The sequence below is a fragment of the Podarcis bocagei genome (genome assembly GCF_964188305.1).
Source record: "Podarcis bocagei genome assembly, chromosome: 6".
NCBI lineage: Eukaryota > Metazoa > Chordata > Lepidosauria > Squamata > Lacertidae > Podarcis > Podarcis bocagei.
The window spans coordinates 8,018,645-8,033,323 of NC_138130.1; the positions used below are offsets into that span (position 1 = coordinate 8,018,645).

The 14,679-nt window shown below is 42.0% G+C and overlaps 1 protein-coding gene across 5 annotated transcripts in view; it reads right to left on the bottom strand.

Annotated features, from left to right (window-relative positions):
- The window catches only part of KLHL1 (kelch like family member 1), a 138,958-nt gene that overhangs the window by 24,865 nt on the left and 99,414 nt on the right, over positions 1 to 14,679 (bottom strand). For 4 of the 5 annotated variants that reach the window (XM_081198384.1, XM_081198382.1, XM_081198385.1 and 1 more), the window contains exon 8: positions 5,945 to 6,107. In XM_081198384.1, the coding sequence (XP_081054510.1) occupies positions 5,945 to 6,107 (163 nt within the window). The remainder of the gene's footprint in view (positions 1 to 5,944; positions 6,108 to 14,679) is intronic. The other variant, XM_081198386.1, reaches the window with a different exon arrangement.

Sequence of the window (14,679 nt, forward strand, 5' to 3'; positions counted from 1 at the left end):
CCGAAGATTAAGGCTTTCTGGGAGATGATTTATAATGAACTGAAAAGGGTATTTAAATATACCTTCTTGAAGAAACCAGAGGCCTTTCTCTTGGGCATGGTCGGCCAATTGGTGCCAAAGAAGGATAGAACTTTTTTTATGTATGCTACAACAGCGGCAAGAATACTTATCGCAAAGTATTGGAAGACACAAGATCTACCCACCCGGGAAGAATGGCAGATGAAGGTGATGGACTATATGACATTGGCTGAAATGACTGGCAGAATCCATGATCAGAGGAAAGAGACGGCGGAAGAAGATTGGAAGAAATTTAAAATTTATCTTAAGAACTATTATAAAATTGATGAATGTTAAAATGTTGAGGTTCTTTAGAAAGATAAGGAGATTACAGCGATAAAAGATTAAGTTAAAGAAAAGAATAATGAAGGAATATATTTGACAAGATTAAATTTAGGATTTGCTGAAATAATTTTGAAATTTTGGATGCAGAAAGGGGAGGTTTGGGGGAGTCCGAGAAGCGAGGTTTATGAAAAAAAGGATACGAAATTATACATGTTTGTTTGTCTTTTTATTTGTTTGTATTGTGTATAAAAAAATGTAAAACCAATAAAAATTTTATAAAAAAACCCATAAGCTTAGTAAAATAGCTTTATGTTACTGCATATTTATTCCTTTGTTTGGCAGACCAGTTATCACACAGGTGATGGTACTATCCGCCCTGTCTCCAAAACTGTTTGGAGACAGTTCTACTCTGTCTCCAAAAACTCCCTTGGCATTTTGCTTGCTTTTCCCATTCATCTGTGTGGCTAGACAGGGAAAAAAAAAAACCCTGCAGCCTGCACATATTTAGTGACATTTCCCATTAAATGGAATATATATATATATAGCACTTCAAAAGGAAAAAAGCAATGGGGGAAAAAGTCAAAAATTAGCTATAGCGACAATCTAATGATATTTTTTGTCTTTCTGATAAGAAGACACAAACTGTTTTATCAGCTTAGACTGGTAATAGGGGTAAAGACTCTCACATCCAGCGAAATATTAACAGTGATAAATCAAGATTTGCAGAGTATAGTTTGAAGCCGACTCAATGAGTTTATGTTTCTGTGGAGTATCAATCTTAGTTTATTGTGACATATATAAACATACAAACAACAGGGGACCTGTGGCATCTTTAAACTAACAGAATGCAGTGTATGGCACAATAAATGTGTTTGCTTGAATCAAATGTTGCCAGAATGGAAGGACCCCTTAGTTTGCACCAAATCTCCAGAGCAGATTTGGAGAAGTTGGGGTGGGAGATGGCTGCAAGGGAATGGAAAGGAACATGAGGTCTTCTTGTGCAAGTTAAAGTGCTCTCAGACAACACTGGGTGACATCTGTTGCCTTTAAAATACAATAAAGCAGGGTTTTATTTTATTTATTAAGATCATTTTGGGAAAAGTGCATTGTTTAGTTGTTTTGTCTGAGTACAGAACTGTTGAAGAAGACGTTTAATATGCTGGAGGGAGAAGCCTTGAATGTGATAAGGAAAAGTCGGGTTTTCAGTATAAAAGAATGGGTATTTGAGAGAGCCATGTTAGTATATGTTAATATTTCAGTCCCGAGATATTGCATCTACTGCTAGCTCCTTGAGGTATCATTCAGAGAATCAACTACAATAAAAATCTCAGGCAGTCTGATGCTATGTAATAAGCACTTGGTTCAGTTGTACATACTTCCTTGCAGGTGGAGCAAGGCTGCGACGTCTGTTGTTGTTTTTTACAGCTCTGCCAGATACTTAAACCCCTTTCATGAATCACATTTGTCCTCCTGCCTCTGTCCCTAACCACCATAAGCTGAATGAAGAAGTGAAGAAGGACCTCTTCAGACCCATGGTGACAGCGCACACAGTTATTTACTTATCCTGGTGGACCCTAACACTTTCTTTAATTTCACTTGTTCAGAACACTATAAAGAAGACTGATTTCATGAGCCATTAACTATTTTTCTTGTTACTTTCAAGCTGAGCACACAGATATAATTGTTTTTGTAATAGTTCCGTCATCTCACTTTAAGTGGACACAGTTTAAATGTGACTAAAAGGTAAAGGTAAAGGTACCCCTGACCATTAGGTCCAGTTGCGGATGACTCTGTGGTTGCGGTGCTCATCTCACTTTGCTGGCCGAGGGAGCCGGCGTTTGTCCACAGACAGCTTCCAGGTCATGTGGCCAGTATGACTAAGCCGCTTCTGGTGCAACGGAACACCAAAACCAGAGCAGCACACGGAAATGCCGTTTACCTTCCCACCAGAGCAGTACCTATTTATCTACTTGCACTTGACGTGCTTTCAAACTTCTAGGTTAGCAGGAGCAGGGACCGAGCAATGGGAGCTCACCCCATCGTGGGGATTCGAACCGCCGACCTTCTGATTGGCAAGCCCTAGGCTCTGTGGTTTAGACCACAGTGCCACCCGTGTCCCTGGATAAAATGTGACTACTTTACTATAATTATTTTTCTTCCTGAATCCACACAATATTAAACAACAGATATATGCAAACTGAGCAGAAATGTACACAAGTGTCACAGTCCTGTGCTGCCCAGCTACAACAGATCTCAGTGGGGCGGGGGGGGGGAGCCAGTCAACCAGTCAAGTATCAGGAGGGTACTTGCCTGGAGGCAAAGTCCGTATGCAAAGTTCAGTCCAGTCCTAAGGTCAGGAGTATCTGAGTCACGTAGTCAGATGATCCAGGGGTCAAGAAAGTTGAGAGACCAATGTCATGAGAAGCAAGAAGCAGTAAGGTCTGGTCAGGAATGACAAATGTTGTTTCCAGCAACTGACGTTGGAAACCCTGCTTAAGAAAGCTGGAGCCAGCTGGTTCTCATCAGGAGCAAGAAGGCTGATCAGTAGCAGGTAGAGTCACTTCACCTTCTGCTCCTTCAGGCTGCTGCTCAGCAGGTGAAGCCAACTCCAGGCCTATGACACTAAGGAGGATCAGAATCCTATCTACTAGTCTTGCTCCCAGGATTCATGTATCAGTGCCCAGCAGCTGAAGCCCAATGGCCTTTGCTCTGACTGCAGGATCTGCACTCTGCTACAGACTGCACAATTAAAGCTTATGTCTATAGGCTTCTAAAAACAAATTATCATCAACACATGAAGGTTGAGGGGTGGCCATAGAATCATCGAGTTGTAAAGAACCCCAAGGATCATCCAGTCTGACCCCCTGCAATGCAGGAATATGCATACAGGGATTGAACCTGCAACCTTGGCGTTATCAGCACTACACTCTAACCAACTGAGCTATCCAGTGCTGAGTCAGTAGGTGCAAACCTAACACCCACATACCTCATCTATGAACACACGCTCACATGATTATTTTATCTTTTTTCTATCAAGCTATTTTTTGAAACACCATAAAGAGACCTTATCAAAGTGTCAAAGAGTTTAGTACTGAAGTCCTAAAGTATCTGCCGTGGAATATTAGTTTCCAATGCTGGAAAAATATTCCCACACCTCTAGTATAATGGTCTGGTTTGTGATATTAAAGTCCATGCAGCAGTTGGCGTGTGGAGCAGTTGAAGCACTTGCATGGTGTTGTAGCGTGTCTCAGGTGATCAATTTTTACAAATGTTAGCCAACTGACTTTCTGAAGATCAAACAGAAATAGGTCTTGTGATTTCCCAAGTTAAAGAACAGTCCACTAACTATGAGAAGCTATAACTCCCTGCTTTCCTATAACATTAATTTTACACAAAAAATACAGTAAATTTTCCTGTATGCAAGTGTCTGCATTGCATACAGTTATCAATTAAAGCCCAATGACAGGTGTTGTATCATACTAGAGCCACAATTCACTAAGACCAGACTCAATTAGACTGAACCTGAAATAAGTGTTCAGAAGAGAAATGGAACCAATATACGGTACTTTGGGGAATGGTCTGATTAAAGGAACTTTCTGACTAAGGGCATGTTCACACTGCGTGATAATGTACATTCGGTGCTGGATGCAAGTACCTTAGGGGAGTGCTGTACACATGATGTCAGCTCCGTGTTGCACCTGTCTCACACTATTTGTTGCTGTGAAAGACATTCTGTTGGTAGGGCTATAATCCATTTTGTGCGAGAATGCAATTCTCATGCACTTGCTACACACATGTGTACACAAGGGAGTGCTTTTTCAGGTTACCTCCTCTTGGGGCAGACGTGCTGATGCTGCAGAGATGTGCCACTTCCCCTCACAATTTAACTTTTCTATGAATGTGAAAGGTAAAATGGGAAGCAATACAGACACTTAGCTACCTCTACAAACAGATTTATATCCTTAGTCTATCAGTATATACCGGTGTCCAGACCCTCTCTTTTAAAAGACTGCATTATTAAAAAAAGAGGTCTGTGGAAAAAGTAATTGAAGTGATGAGTTAGCACTTCTGTGCACTAATTTGAAAGGACACCCAGCTGCCTGTTCACAAAACATGGATCGTAGCTGGTGCTTTAGATGTGTTGTGTTAAGGTGTGTACAAATGCAAAGTGCTATGTACAAAAGTGCACTGTGGGGAAAAGCGACTTCTGCATTTCAAAGGCTACAGCCTAAGGATGCACTCCTATCACACTTACTTGGGAGAAAGCCCTAATGGACAAACCAAGCCTTATTTCTGAGGAAACACACATAGAATTGGATTGCATGACTGTAGTCCAAAGCATATTTACCTGGAAGATCTGAAAGCAGTGAATGTTGAAAAATGGCAATACTGGGTGTTAAGCCGATAGCTCCATTAGTTCCTCAGTTTTCTGATGCAGTCACCCTCCCACACACAACCCAAATCATGCAGGTGGTCTTGCGTTTGCATCTTCTGTTTATGTGCACCACTGGGAGCTACCACTGCCAGACCAATTCCAGAACTAGTTTATGCAAATGACGATGTGTCACATCTGCTGTCTTTGATGACAGAGTGTTTTGTTCTAGATAAAAGAATTCCTTCCAGTAGCACCTTAGAGACCAACTAAGTTTGTTCTTGGTATGAGCTTTCGTGTGCATGCACACTTCTTCAGATACATTGAAAGAGAATTCACCAGACCCTTATATATAGTGACTTCTGTCTGGTGACTTCTGTTTCAGTGTATCTGAAGAAGTGTGCATCCACACGAAAGCTCATGCCAATAACAAACTTAGTTGGTCTCTAAGGTGCTACTGGAAGGAGTTTTTTTATTTTGTCTCGACTACAACAGACCAACACGGCTCCCTACCTGTTTCGTTCTTGGTATCAGCAATTTATTAAGATAACGTGACAATAACATAAATGAAAGAAAAAGATTATAAATAAAAGGAGAAGGAAAATGTAAGACTGCAAAACTACTGGGAGCAAAAGGCATAGACATTGACACAGTGTTGCCATCTACTCCCATAACTGCTACTTGGGCTTGAGAGATGGGAAGAATGAATAAAGATCACATTATAAAATGCAAGATTGTATTTCAGACACCATTTAGGAAATATGCAATTTCTTCAAACTGCAAACTGCAAACTTAATTGTGAGATTTCCCCTTGAACTTTCAGGTCTGTAAACACTATTCTAATTATGCACAGGCTCCATTTCTGAAATCTCTGTTCCTGGCATAAGCCATTTTAGTCATGCTTGCAAGTAGCAGAAGCAGTGGCGTAGCGTGGGTTGTCAGCACCCGGGGCAAGGCAAGTAATTTGCGCCCCCTAACCTGTGAATTTGCGCCCCCTAACCCGTGGATTTGCACCCCCTAACCCTAACCCCCAGATGTTGCGCCCGGTACAGCCGGCCCCCCCTGCACCCCCCACGCTACACCACTGAGCAGAAGAGCACCTTGAGTTTGGAATTTGAAGAGGTAATTGTGATATCTAGTCAATGTAAGAGGCATTAGAACGTTTCTGCCCAAGTATGTGTCAGTAATTGATAACTGTACCACTTTAAACCATTATCCCCCACTACTCACTTGCCATTTAATGCTGCCACACCGACTGTGCTTCTGGCAATAGACATGCTGGCTACAAAAGTCCACTGCTGACTTTGGGGGTCCCACCGCTCGACTGTGTTCAGATAGCTCCAACCATCATGGCCTCCAACTGCATAAATTGGCCCTTCGAGAACAGTAACTCCTAGAAAGATAGTCAGAGGAAGAAGATAACAATATATCCAACAAATGAAAGGCCAGCTCTGTAAAGGCCAACATGCATGGACCAATCAAATAGGTCAATCTGCTTCTCATATGGCAGTAAACCCCTATGTGACAGCATGTGGGGCTCCTAGAGGAATGCTGGCTGGACAATCCTTGCCTGAAGGGACTGTGTGAACTGACAGTTCCACTGGAATGGTGCCTAGGTAGCCACCAATATTTGCATGGCCGTGGCAGCACTCTTGCAGAAGTTGCATGGGGTCCATTTGATGTAAGAACTAGGTGGGAAACTGGCAAGCAGGACAAAAAAAAACACCACAACAGCCTACCTGGTTTCAGATCTCCCAGAAACTGGTATTCAGAGGCATACTGACTCCAACAGTGGAGGCAGAACATGGCCATCATGGCTAGCAGCTGCTGCTAACCTTATCCTCCACTAATTTGTATAATTTTCTTTTAAAGGCATCCATGTTGGTTGCGACCACACCCCCCAAAGTATGAAAAAGTACCTTCTTTTATCTGTCCTGAGTCCTCCAACATTCAGATTCCTTGGATGTCCATGAGGACTAGTGTTAGAGGGAGAAAAACTTTTCTCTATCCACTTTTTCCCTGCCTTGTTGACACTCTCAAAGAACCCTAATAGGCTCGAGAGATAAGACTTATCCTCTCTCTTCCTCCTGCCCTCATAGGACTGCTTCCTTCCCCGCCTTTTTCCTTTCGACTGAGAAAGAAAGGGGCAGGGAAGTTGCAGGAAGGGCTGTGTAGCAGCAAGGGGAAGATGCACACACCACAGCAGGAGTAAAGGTAGGCGAGATACCTGACTCAGAAGGGGTCTAGCCCACCTTGAAATGGAGCCAGACTTCTCAAGCAGGAGAGAGTTAAAATGCCAAGCCCCCGCAAAGTCCCATGCCATCTCTAGTAAGAACCTATGATTTGTCTTACTGGATCAGACCCAAGTCTATCCAGACATGCATTCCGTTTCCAACAGGGGACCTCTGGGCACACCCAATCATGGCGTGAAGGAGAGGGTCTTCCCCTGTTCTCTTTCCACAGCATCAGAGATTTCTTACTCTCGTAGAATGGTGTTTCCTTCAGCTTTCATGGCTAGGAACCTTTGATGTGTCCCCCGCCCCAAGCCCAACATAATTATTCAAATTGCAGCAGCTGCATGCATAGCAACCACATTCTCACAGTTTGTCTTTTTGTCACAGTGAAAGTCGATCTGCAACCCCAGTGACAGCTTCTCATGCACCAGCACAGCTCATAAGAGGGCTGCCATGAACATTGGTTCTTGGGCTTGCAGAAAAATAGTATACCCGAGATATATTGCTCATTTTCAGACTTCAGAACTCTTGACCCATCTTAAACAATTCCAGGTTTTGTAATGTTAATAGCATTGGTGATTTTAAGTGTTTCTCAAACCTCTCTCCTTGAGATAGCGGAAGATGGGTTTTCTGAGGCAGAACAATAGCTTGAGAAAGACAAACTGTTTCAAAGATAGCTAAGGCTAAAAGTCCTCTTTTCGAATGAACTTTTCGGTTCATTTCTTTTAATAGCTAGAACTCAATTTATTTTTAAGTAGTCTGTAGTGAAATGTCAGACTGTTGTTCCTATTAGCACATGGTAGCACCTCTGTTCTAAGGCCAAAAGTGCAAAATTCTATATAAACTGTATTTTTTTTCTAGTAGGTACACCTGAATGTGGGACAGTCCCTTGGGATTAAACACTGCTAGCTGCCTTGACAACTTCTACCTGATGTGATGATTCCTCACTTAGTCATACCCATACCTTTTGGCAGCTAATTTATACCTGGGACCTGTTGGAAGATGTTTTTTATTAGAGGTTTATTCAAATTATTAGAAGTTGTTTGCTGAATATTGTACACGGTATACAGCTGCACACTGAGTTGGACACCATATTAATGTAGCAATATACTTCTCCCTGCAAAGATCATAAAATTGTTCATGATCAAAGCACATGGACTTGTAGTTGAGAAACTGAGATCACCTGAGTTCTGTTACAGAGCTTTGCTCTGTGAAGGAAAGCTGCATAATAATTCATGGCATAGCATGCACTCTGCATGGAGACATTCATGCTGTATAGATATTTTCCTACGTAATTCACTGAGGTTTAGTACTTGCTCTAGCCTTTCATCAAATGTAAAATAAGAAATGGCTGTATCTGAGATTCAACCTTTTATTGTCATGGTTTTGCATATCAATTTTAAAAGTCATAAGGTTATTGTCCAATGTGTGTATCGAACTCCTATTTCTATGCCTTTTTTTTTTTTACTTCACCAAATGGGCTTTAAAGTATTCCATTGACTCAGAGAGCAGATGCCATTGCTGAAACAATATATCTGAATTATTTTAATTACATTTGTAGGGTTTCACATTTTTCTGGAGAAGACATGAAAATTCTCTCGACGATGCTATGTTAATCTGAATTTTGTTCTCCTAGATGGCAAAATGCTTGTTGTTCTCTTAATATTCCTCTCACAGCTCTCTGGAGGCAGTGGTCAACATAGTACACAGACAGAGAATGGACTCAACCCCCAACTTATATCTAAACCATCCATGGTACATCTTTTTCCATGAAATCTCCCCAGGCATATTATTGCATTGTTCTTGTCAGGAAGTCATTCATTACTTTATATTCTAACACAGCAATTTTGTGGCGGTTTGGGGCAGGAGGGGGGAGAATCTATGAAGGAGTTACTGCCACTTCTTACACCTTGTGGCTAGTGTGGCAGGGGCCTTTTAGCAAATACTTCTTTTCTCCAGCTTTCCTTTCCATTGACGCAAACGATCGAGAACTATTATTGTTCTTATTCTTGAAACCAGTGCTTTTTCTTTCTCCAGAGAAAAAGCTGCTGGAACACCACTTCCCTCAGAAGACTGACCCCAAAGAGGGGCAGCATGGGGGCTTGCTCAGCTAAGGTGCAGCTTTCCCGTACATCAGCTGTTAGCTGGGAGGCAATCACTCGCCAAAGCTCCGCTGCACCTCTGGCTCAGGAGGAGAGGACATCCCCATGTGGGGTCCAGGGAGTGTCTCCTCATGAGCCAAAGGCACAGTGGGGCTTTGATAAAGGTGGTTAGAATCATAGAATCATAGAATCATAGAGTTGGAAGAGACCACAAGGGCCATCGAGTCCAACCCCCTGCCAAGCAGGAAACACCATCAGAGCACTCCTGACATATGGTTGTCAAGCCTCTGCTTAAAGACCTCCAAAGTAGGAGACTCCACCACACTCCTTGGCAGCAAATTCCACTGTCAAACAGCTCTTACTATCAGGAAGTTCTTCCTAATGTTTAGGTGGAATCTTCTTTCTTGTAGTTTGGATCCATTGCTCCGTGTCCGCTTCTCTGGAGCAGCAGAAAACAACCTTTCTCCCTCCTCTATGTGACATCCTTTTATATATTTGAACATGGCTATCATATCACCCCTTAACCTCCTCTTCTCCAGGCTAAACATGCCCAGCTCCCTTAGCCGTTCCTCATAAGGCATTGTTTCCAGGCCTTTGACCATTTTGGTTGCCCTCCTCTGGACACGTTCCAGTTTGTCAGTGTCCTTCTTGAATTGTGGTGCCCAGAACTGGACACAGTACTCCAGGTGAGGTCTGACCAGAGCAGAATACAGTGGCACTATTACTTCCCTTGATCTAGATGCTATACTCCTATTGATGCAGCCCAGAATTGCATTGGCTTTTTTAGCTGCCGCGTCACACTGTTGGCTCATATCAAGTTTGTGGTCAACCAAGACTCCTAGATCCTTTTCACATGTACTGCTCTCAAGCCAGGTGTCCCCCATCTTGTATTTGTGCCTCTCATTTTTTTTGCCCAAGTGCAATACTTTACATTTCTCCCTGTTAAAATTCATCTTGTTTGTTTTGGCCCAGTTCTCTAATCTGTCAAGGTCGTTTTGAAGTGTGATCCTGTCCTCTGGGGTGTTAGCCACCCCTCCCAGTTTGGTGTCATCTGCAAATTTGATCAGGATGCCCTTGAGTCCATCATCCAAGTCGTTGATAAAGATGTTGAATAAGACCGGGCCCAAGACAGAACCCTGTGGCACCCCACTAGTCACTCTTCTCCAGGATGAAGAGGAACCATTGATGAGCACTCTTTGGGTTCGGTCAGTCAGCCAGTTACAAATCCACTGAGTGGTAGCATAGTCAAGACCGCATTTTACCAGCTTCTTTACAAGAATATCATGGGGCACCTTGTCAAATGCCTTGCTGAAATCAAGGTAGGCTACATCCACTGTGTTCCCTTCATCTACCAGGCTTGTAATTCTGTCAAAAAACGAGATCAGGTTAGTCTGACATGACTTATTTTTCAGAAATCCATGCTGACTATTGGTGATCACAGCATTCCTTTCTAGGTGCTCACAGACTGTTTTCTTAATGATCTGCTCCAGAATCTTCCCTGGTATTGATGTCAGACTGACTGGGCGGTAATTATTTGGGTCCTCTCTTTTCCCCTTTTTGAAAATAGGGACAACATTTGCCCTCCTCCAGTCTGCCGGGACTTCGCCTGTTCTCCAGGATTTCTCAAAGATGACTGCCAGTGGTTCTGAGATCACATCGGCCAGTTCTTTTAATACTCTTGGATGCAGTTCGTCTGGCCCTGGAGACTTGAATACATCTAAACTGGCCAAGTATTCTTCTACTATCTAGATTTCTCCCTGCACTTTTGGTGCCCACCTGAGAGGTGCCAGAATGCCATCCTGGCACATTCCAGCTGGGGAAAAAAGTCTTGGTTGAAATTAACTATGCCAACTCCAGAGCTCGTGCACTTATTGGATCTTATTTGACATGTTAGGGAAGGATGCACTTTTCAGTTCGTATTATTCTAAAATATGTATATACCACTTTCCCAGGCAAGGTCCACACATGGCAGCTTGCACAGAATAAAAACCACAAATATAAAAATTACTACTAAAATGAAGAATAAAACAAGATAAAAAGAAATGCAGTCCTAGCTTGTGTTCACTGAGAATACTGATGGACGGGGCCGGCCCAAGAACTTTAGGCACCTGAAACAAGATAGACCACTGACATTTCCCCCTGCCCACAGATCTGGGCCCATCACCGGTGGGGTGGGAGGTTGCCTCACCTCACCTAGCCTAGCTAGGGCAGTAAGCTAGCTTAGGGGCTGCAGGGCAGACCACATGGCACTCCTTCTAGCGACTTTCCAGCTGCCTCACTCTGCCTCATGGTAGGAGCAGCTCTGCTGATGGATGTGTGTGTAGATTTAATGTACCTGATTTACATTTATGTGCATTTATGCCCACAGAACTTCAATGAGGCGTAATGGGGGCTCTTGGAGGGTACAGGTGTTGTTCCATTAACAGAGTTTCTCTCTAAATATATATAAAAATTGTCCAGTAGCACCTTAGAGACCAACTAAGTTTGTTCTTGGTATAAGTTTCCATGTGCATGCACACTTCTTCAGGTACATTTTAAATTTTTTATATATATTTCGACTGCTTCAGACCAATACAGCTACCTACCTGAATCTAGAGTTTCTCTCTGTCTGCCACTGTAGTGGCACACATACATATTCCAAAGCCCTCACTCTTCAGCTATTTTTTATTTGTAGACTATTCCTTCTCTCTCTCTCTCTCTCTCTCTCTCTCTCTCTCTCTGTATAACAAGTCTGCGTGTGTTTTATTTAAAAACAGAATTCTGTACTACCAATAGGAAAATAAGTTACATCAGGGTTTAGTTATACAACTTCTAGATTTCAAAAAGAAGTTATAGAAGAAGAAGGGAAGGTGCTGAAGAAGCATATAGTGTTTTGCTAGAATGGGAAACAAAAGATGAGGCGGTCAAATCGGTTATGATCAAATGGGCACAGGACAATAGGACATAATATACAATTCGAGGATTGGGAAAAACTGTGGAAAGTAAATTTGAAATTTACAGATTGGTCTCTCTTGAAAGAAAATTATATGAAAATGATGTATAGATGGTATATTACACCAGTACAGATTGCAAAAATGTATAAAACCAGGTCAAATATATATTGGAAATGTAAAGAAAAAGAAGGGACTTTTTATCATATGTGGTGGGAATGTAGAGAAATTTTAAAAAAATGGGAAATGATATACAATGAATTGGGAAAAAAATGTTTAAAATGACATTTGTAAAAAAACCAGAAACATTTTTGTTAGGGATTGTAGGACAAGACTTGCCAAGAAAAACAAAGAATTTATTTATGTATGCCACAACAGCAGCGAGAGACTTGATAGCACAAGGATGGAAGAATGAGGAAATCCCAAAGAAAGAACAGTGGCAAGAAAAACTGATGAGCTACGCAGAGTTGGCTAAATATAATTGCGGGACAAGGACAACTGTGACTTTAAGGAAGAATAGGAGCTTTTTACAAATTATCTAAAAAGACAACAAAATGAACTGGACTCCTTGCCAGGTTCTGAATAAACATACACAGATTTATTGGTTGATAACATGTTAGATAGATAATGTAGGGATATGTACAATTTTATAACATGCAGAGAATAATATGGGCTGAGAAATCAGTGAGAGGAGCTGAGGGAAGTCCTTGGTGGGGGGAGGAGGGAAGGGAGGGGAAAGGGGGGGAAATTAATGTAAGCGATTATATGGTTTGACAATTTCTTATGTTGAAACTGCTAATAAAAATATTTTTTTAAAAAAGAAAATAAGTTACATTGTGATATGTTTATCTGGGTAAATAAATAGCTACATCTACAGAAGATGCTCCTTATACAGGTTTTCTTTATTTAACAGGAAATCTTAATTAAGGGTAGTTTAATGTTGCTGAGAGCTTTTATTAAATATGTGGGCTCCCAGGGCTTTAAAAATAAATTAAAGAAGCATCTTCATTATTCCGAAAGTAATAAACCTGCAGTGGTTGTAAAAAAAAAAAAAAAGGAAAAAAGGCACATTGCTCAGGCATACAGAAAGTTCATGTTGAACATCCCAGGGACTCAATAATTTTATCTGGACATTTAGCATATTTTATGTTCCATGTTTAAACACAGTGTTGTAGATGTACATAATAAAAATGCAGATCAAAGAGACACAAACTTAAAGTTAAAAGCAAAACAAAAGGGAAACCTGTACAGACAAATGGAAAACATGACTTCCTTCTTCTAGTTCAAATCAGTGATGTTTTCTACAGCTCGTGTTCACATTTCACAGAAAACATTGGCATTCCTCTACATCAGGGGTGGCCAACTCCCAAGAGACTGTGATCTACTCACAGAGTTAAAAACTGGCAGTGATCTACCCCCTTTTGGGGGGTTCAGGTCAGTGTTGTTGAACTATTTTTAGGGAGAAGGAAAGGCCCGCTTTTTGGGGTGCAGGGCAAAAATGCTGAGTTTTTTTTAGGAGAGCCACAGTTGTTGAGCTTCTTTGGGGGGAGCCAGTGATCTACCACAGTCATTCAGTGATCTACCGGTACATCACGATCTACCTGTTGGACGTGCCTGCCATGAATGAGGCTGTATAAACTTGGGCAATGGGGAACTGTGGTTTGTTTAAGATCTCTTGTTTAAAGCTGTGGCTAGTGAGAATAACATTAATTATTCCAGTTAATGAGAATTAGAGCTTAAACCGGGGATGGGACACTTGGCTTTGTAGGGGAACAATCCTATAGCAAGATCTGCTGCAATGAGCAGGATTAGGATCTAGAGAGGATCTCTGGTTGAGCCTGGAAGTTCTTGGTGCAGTTGGGTTGTTGTTGTTGTCATTTAGTCGTTTAGCCATGTCCGACTCTTCATGACCACCTGGACCAGAGCACGCCAGGCACTTCCGTCTTCCACTGCCTCCCGCAGTTTGGTCAAACTCATGCTGGTAGCTTCGAGAACACTGTCTAGCCATCTCGTCCTCTATCGTCCCCTTCTCCTTGTGCCCTCAATCTTTCCCAACATCAGGGTCTTTTCCAGGGAGTCTTCTCATGAGGTGGCCAAAGTACTGGAGCCCCAGCTTCAGGATCTGTCTTTCCAGTGAGCACTCAGGGCTGATTTCCTTCAGAATGGAGAGGTTTGATCTTCTTGCAGTCCATGGGACTCTCAAGAGTCTCCTCCAGCACCATAATTCAAAAGCATCAATTCTTCGGTGATCAGCCTCTTTATGGTCCAGCTCTCACTTCCATACATCACTAGTGCACTAGTGGGAAAACCATAGCTTTAACTATACGGACCTTTGTTGGCAAGGTGATGTCTCTGCTTTTTAAGATGCTGTCTAGGTTTGTCATTGCTTTTCTCCCAAGAAGCAGGCGTCTTTTAATTTCGTGGCTGCTGTCACCATCTGCAGTGATCATGGAGCCCAAGAAAGTAAAATCTCTCACTGCCTCAGCAGTTGGGTTATGTTGGCTTAACTCTTACATCCTCCGTTCAGCTGGAGTCGCACCAGCATATGAAACCCTGATCTCAATATAGTCCCCATAAAGTATAAATACATTTGGAAGTAGCTTTAACTAGCGTTTCCTCCATTTGTTTCCTTCTCATTTGTCTATTTTACCCTCTAACTCTTTTCCTTATGATGAGATGCTAATACTCTTTTTACGTAT